A 6,319-nucleotide genomic window follows, 5' to 3' on the forward strand; every position below is an offset into this window, starting at 1 on the left:
GAACAAATATGAAAAGTTGAAATCTTCCTTTCCCTTTTTGGGTGGCTTAGGATTTGGCCTTAGAAAGACTTAATTACATCTTTTTTCCCCCCCCCTACAGGCGAGAAACCTTACGAATGTGCCAACTGCAAGAAGAGATTCTCGCACTCTGGTTCCTACAGCTCGCACCTCAGCAGCAAGAAGTGTCTGAGCGGGGGCAACATGAACGGACAGTCATATGGCGGACAGAACGTCAACTCATCTCCATCATCACCAACAATGAACCTTCTCCCAGCAGCAGGTGCCAAAGACACCATGAAAGGCCTGGGCTCTCTGTATGTTTTCAGACCACAAGAGAGGTCCCTGGACAAGCCTCATATGGAGGACTTGATTTCACAGGATAGCCTGGTTTTTGCCAGGAGCAGGGACATGGGATTGGATACAGCAGAATTCCCGCACCATGCTTTTTTTAAGGGGACTGCACTAATGCCTTATTTGCATCCACACAGCAAGTTCGAGCACCTGCTCCAGAAGATGCTCCAGAGAAGTGCTAACAGTGAACTAGGAGAAAACTTTCCCATGGGAGGAGAGGACAGTGGTGTGCAGCCAGGTAGAAACCCTTCCCAGGATGGGAATGACACCCAAGAGAGTTACAAGCCCCGGATGGAAAGGGACAAGGTATCTTGCCAGTCTTCCGAGTCAGAGGGGAGCGTGTCAAATGGGGTGACATGCAGGTGGTGCTCTCAGCTATTTCCCAGTGCCGCTGTTTTGCTCCAGCACGAGAGGTACCTGTGCAAGATGAACAGGGAGGCCATGGAGGTCCCAGAAGGTCCTAGAGGCAAGGACGATTCCCCTCTTAACTTCTCCAGGCACTCCCCAGGACATGAGGGCGTAGCTTTGGGCCCTGCTACCAATGGCTATTCCGAAGACAGGACAGCATTACCCAGACTGAGGCCACTTCATCATCAGCACCCAGCTGCCATGCTGTCCCCAACTCTTACATGTCCAAGCACCCTCAGCCCTCATGCATTCTGGCCACCACATCTCAAGGAAGGAGGTAGCCCAGCTAACCCTAGCAGCCCTTCTGCAATGGAGGTAGCCACTCCTCCCTACCAGGAGCGAGGGCGCGTGCCACCCGGGGCGGGGTCTGCTCTGTGTTCCCCTCCTTCTAAGAAGGCCGTTTTTTCCTGCAGGACCCCTACCTCTGGTGGCTTGCAGTCAGAGCCTTTGGACTTGTCTCTGCCCAAGTCCAGAGAGGAACCGAGTGAGGAGAGAAACAGGAACGGTAGATCCCCGGCCATTGAAAAGAAGGAGATGGCAAGCCCACCCAGGAAAACGCCACCCCCGCACCATGAGGCGATGTATAGCAGGAGCTCGGGGTTTGGCCACTCAGTTTACAGTCCTTTCCCCCTGTTTAACTCCATCCTGACCCCCAGCCTGAGAAATGCAGGACAAGATGGCCTGCCACCAATACCACTGAATCCAGCAGCAGCTAAGACTGGCTTCCTCTCTCCCATGACCTACATGTTTGAATCAGACCCAGAGTCCTTCCTAAAGAGAATCCAACAGGAGAGACAAGCAATGATCGTAAGCAACTCAAATGGGTTATTTCTACTTTTTTGGAGGTTGTAACCAACTTTAAAGACGAACACCCTTAATTACAATAGAGTTCTGTGATTTCAAGTTAAGAAAATGCAGCAATTTTAACACAATTAAACAATATAAAAAAGGTTACAAACTGGACGGTATTCGGTCTGTCCGATTTCCATCCTTTTATATCGGTGATATTTACTCCTGGTCCTGGAAGGCCACAGTCTACTGTAACTTATCATCAATGAGTAAAGGCCTGGAAACAGTGCCAATACCACTGATTCATATAAAGTTCTTATGAACCCAGATTGGAATGAAAACCAGAAGGCACAGCGACCCTCCAGGACGAGGAGTGAATAACAGTGATCTAAACTATCAATGTGTCCTGCATTGGACTGGTGTCCCACCCAGGATATGGTCCAAACTTGTACCCTTTTCTTTCAGGATGGGCTCCCATTTGCTAATTTGATTAATAACCAAGAATAACCAAGTTTCCCATAACCAGGGGAGGGATGATGAACAACAGTCAGAATAAGGAATCACTGCAAAACTGAAATCTAATGACACTTTTTATAAAGAGATAGACAGAGAAGGGGGAATCAGATCTCAACCCTATTTGATATATTTGAGCTGTTCTGGTATGGTCAGCATTGCTCAGAGGCCTGCTAACACACTAAAGCTAACACACAAAGCCTGCTAAATCAAGATTGATGCATTGGTGTTTGAAAGCTCCTGCTTTCTAAAGACTCCAACACCGATGGGCTGATTAGGATGCACTATTACTTCTTATAACCACATTTTTCATTGACTGCAGCACACAGCTTTGTGCACAGAAGAGGCACACTCATCCCCGTGCACAGTGATTGTTATGAATTCACCTTTTCCATCACCCTAGAAGTTTTCAATATCGTGGTGTGATTTAGCATGGAAACTAATTAATTGTGACCCACCCTCATTAGAATTAGGAGCCCCCGCAAGTTTCTTTGAAGTGTAAACAACTGCAATGACTGTAAAGCTATGTTTCTTAGAGTAACCTTAGCTTAAGTAGCCCACCCAATACTTAAAATAGCAATGAATCACCAGAGTTTTTGGCAACTTTATAGTGCTTTTTAGATCCACACACCGGAAGTAACAGTGTTGTAACAGCATTATTCACCTCTGCGGGCATTCCCTAAGAGGCAGAGATGCCTTCACTGAAGTTGATCAGTGTTTATTTACTGTGTTTACTGAAATTCTTCAGCTGGGAAATTCCAGACGTGTAAGTTTGAGAAAAGACCTGCCTTGTAGAGAGTCCCTGAGGAAACATGATTCATGCGTGAACTGTACTGTCACTTTCTAACTACAAAGAAAAATGTGAACGAAACCTAAAAAGTAAAAATATAAAGCAGAAAAAGCCCACACATTAACAGTGAAATGCGGATTTTTCATGCTTTCACGGCAGCAGAGGAAGCAATTTCATCAAGTCAAAGGGCATTTGATCTGCAAACACAGGCACATTTTCAAAGATGTTTCTGGCATTAGCACATCAAAGCCAAAAAATGGTATTAAGAGTATGCAGAGGTTTTACCGTATAAAACATCATTTAATCATTGTCTGCTTTGACAACGGGAATATCAGATACATGTAATATGTCTACATACGACCAGCTCCCTTCATTAATCTGGAATTTAAACTGTTGCCACTTTCACACAATTCCTCGATTTTAATGATCAAAAGCTAAAAAATAGCACAACCTCAGCTGTTTCACTTTCTTCTATATTTTGGTGTGCCTAATTCTGTATAGGTGTGCTTAATCCTGTGGATCCTAATAGTTTTCCATTGAGACTGTCTCTGATCCAAGACTTTCCTGTCACACACTGTTAAAATCTACACCTTGCTGAGATATCCCCAATGCAAAGACTGTTGTAATGTCAATTAGGATCTAAAGAAAATACTTATATATCGCCCTCATTTCCATAATTACATTTCAATTGGATTGTTAGACAGAAGGATTTGGGGTTTTTAAAGTTTTAATCTGAACAAGATGATGCAAACTTAATCTATCAATGGGCCAGCAAAAAACAAGGCAGTTTCATAAGAACATAAGACAGGTTACAAATGAGAAGAAGCTATTTGTAACCTAGCTCACTGGGAAGTTAATAGTTATTTAATTCAAGGTTTTCATACAACTGATTCTTGAAGAAAATTAAAGTATTGGCTTCAACCACAGAGCTGGGCAGCTTGTTCCCGACTCCCACAACCCTTTGGGTAAAGATGTGCCTCCTGATCTCACTTTTAAATGCACTTCAGCATGTGCAGAAACAGAAGCAAACTTGAGTTCAAATGCATTAAGAAGAAATGTCAGCTTTTTACCAGCTGTGCCAGTTTGTAGGTAATGACTACACAGTCAACTACCTCACACCTGTCCTGCTAATGGGAGTTTTCATCATTTTTTACTGCCTTTTCCCAGTATTTTCTTTTTGTTCAGTTTTTCATGATTGACCTGCATCTGGAAATTACATTTTCAGAGATGTGTGGGAAGCCAGCCTTATGCTTTCCCATCAATTTTCACTCTTCAGAGCTTTTTAGACTCGGAATCTAGAGCCAGAAGCTATATTCATGACTCACCACATTGTTTCCAAGACTCTCACTTAGTCTTGGATTGTTAACAGAACTCTCAAGGCTTTGTGGTGAATGCTTTAACAACATATGACTAGATACTAAGAAATGGTTACAAACAAGAAGAGGCCATTCAGCCTGTCTTGCTTGTTTGGTTTTCCGGTAGTTCACGGATCTGAGGATCTCATCCAGACGTGCCTTGAATGATCCCAGAAAACCAGCTCCGACAACGTGGCTAGGCAGCTCATCCCAGACACCCGCCCCCACCTTGTGTGAAGAAGTGCCTCTTATTCTCAGTCGTAAATGCATCTCTGCTGCCACAGATACAGTAGCTCTGGCTTCAGCCTCAAGCCTATTCATCCTAAGGGAAAGAGTACTCCATCTAGAAAATTAACCCCTTTCTTTCGGCAGGGGGAGGCCATGACCAGGGGGTGTCTGGACTACCTCTCTTTCACTGATGACGGCACAGAGGGAGACTACGGCCCAGGCAGAAAGCGGCTGAAGAAAACAGAAGAGGGGCTCTACGCCTGCGACATCTGCGACAAAACGTTTCAGAAGAGCAGTTCACTCCTTCGCCACAAGTACGAGCACACAGGTAAGGACCTAACTGCAGTTGCCTCTCTATGATAACATGCACTCCAACGCCTGCGCGTAAGGGCTTTCTAGCTGGGTGAGAAGAAGCATGAACAGCACCCTTTGACGGCAAAACAATTGCATTACTGAAAGAGTGTGCTTATAAAATGAGTAATTTGCAGTACTAAGCTTCATCTGAAGTGGCCTGGAAGAAAGGTTTTCCCCAGACCTGCAGTTAAGGTTCCCTTGAATGCCTAGCAACCTGTTGCAAGTTGGTCGGTTTTCTTTTCAGCCATATTTCCGTTACATCCATACTTCAATTACAGTTACACGTTAATATCCTGTTCCGTCGCAACAAATTGAACTGAACATGCAACATGCTTTTTGGAGGCAAATTATGGCAAAGATGAAAATAAATCTAATCCCTGTATTCCCTGTTCTAGGCAGGAGGCCGCACCAGTGTAAGATCTGCAAGAAGGCATTCAAGCACAAACACCATCTCATTGAGCACTCTCGTCTGCACTCCGGTGAAAAGCCCTACCAGTGTGACAAGTGCGGCAAGAGGTTCTCCCACTCTGGGTCCTACTCCCAGCACATGAACCACCGCTATGCCTACTGCCGCAGAGACATGGACCCTGACACCATGGGGGAGGAGCTGCAGCCAGGAGCCACACCCCTTCGCGAATCCTCCTCCTACTCAGAGGACGGCCTGGACTTGGACACAGCCCCCAACAGGGCGGGGCTACGACTAGAGGTCACACCTTCATACTTTGCAGATGCTGCCCTCGATCTGGGCTCTGGCTCCCAAAGCGAAGAGCTACTAATGGAGACTTCGTCTCCTTCTTTGGTGGTGCAAAACGTGTTTTCCTCTGCTGCCCAGAGGGCAGAGCTTCAGCAGCAGCCGATGCCTACCGACGAGTCCTCTTTGACCGAGGACGGAGAACAGGGCAGTGAAGACAGCGATGAGCAGCAGGCACCGGCGGACAACGGGCACCAGACAGAGCATGAAGTGGACAGGACTAACAGCGAGGGAAGTGACAGCAATACGTCAGAAAAAACATTGTGCCCTGCCGACGATGGTACAGAAGAACAGGGGCAAGAGGCAGCAGACACAAAGGAATAGCACAGTGTTTCAGGAAGGCCAGCAATTGCATTGAACAGTTCTCCCAAAGAGAGCTTTTGAAAAATAAATGGTATCTTTTGTTATGGGGCTCACACAAAGTTTACAAAGACTTTGGACCACGTCATGCATAAAAGCATGATAAATCCCTGTCAGTGCCTATAAATGATCAAAGCCATGGCTTTATCAATTAAGACAACAACATTTGCAATACATTTAACACATTGCTAAGTTCAGTACATTGGAAGATGCTCTCTGTGTGCATTGTATTCAAACTGCTTCTAGGATAACAACCCCTGATCAAGTCAATGTGGAACAAACAGCATCAATCACACCGCTTAAACTCTAGTGTGTACAGTAACTGCCAAAATATGCTTTGCTTCCAGATGGGGAGAGAAAAAAAGACTAATTTCCATCGAGGCTCTCTTTCCACAGAATGGCTGTTACAATGAACAAAGA

General features: G+C 45.5%; 1 protein-coding gene across 1 annotated transcript in view; it reads left to right on the forward strand.

Annotated features, from left to right (window-relative positions):
- LOC148841458 (zinc finger E-box-binding homeobox 2) overlaps positions 1-5,939 on the forward strand; it is a 54,439-nt gene extending 48,500 nt beyond the window's left edge. The window contains exons 6-8 of the mRNA XM_088924581.1: positions 101-1,566; positions 4,579-4,762; positions 5,184-5,939. Coding sequence (XP_088780707.1) covers positions 101-1,566; positions 4,579-4,762; positions 5,184-5,863 — 2,330 coding nt within the window. The 3' untranslated portion in view covers positions 5,864-5,939. The remainder of the gene's footprint in view (positions 1-100; positions 1,567-4,578; positions 4,763-5,183) is intronic.
- The last annotated feature ends 380 nt before the right edge of the window (positions 5,940-6,319 follow it).

This window comes from Atractosteus spatula, chromosome 1, assembly GCF_055471065.1.
Source record: "Atractosteus spatula isolate fAtrSpa1 chromosome 1, fAtrSpa1.hap1, whole genome shotgun sequence".
Lineage (NCBI taxonomy): Eukaryota > Metazoa > Chordata > Actinopteri > Semionotiformes > Lepisosteidae > Atractosteus > Atractosteus spatula.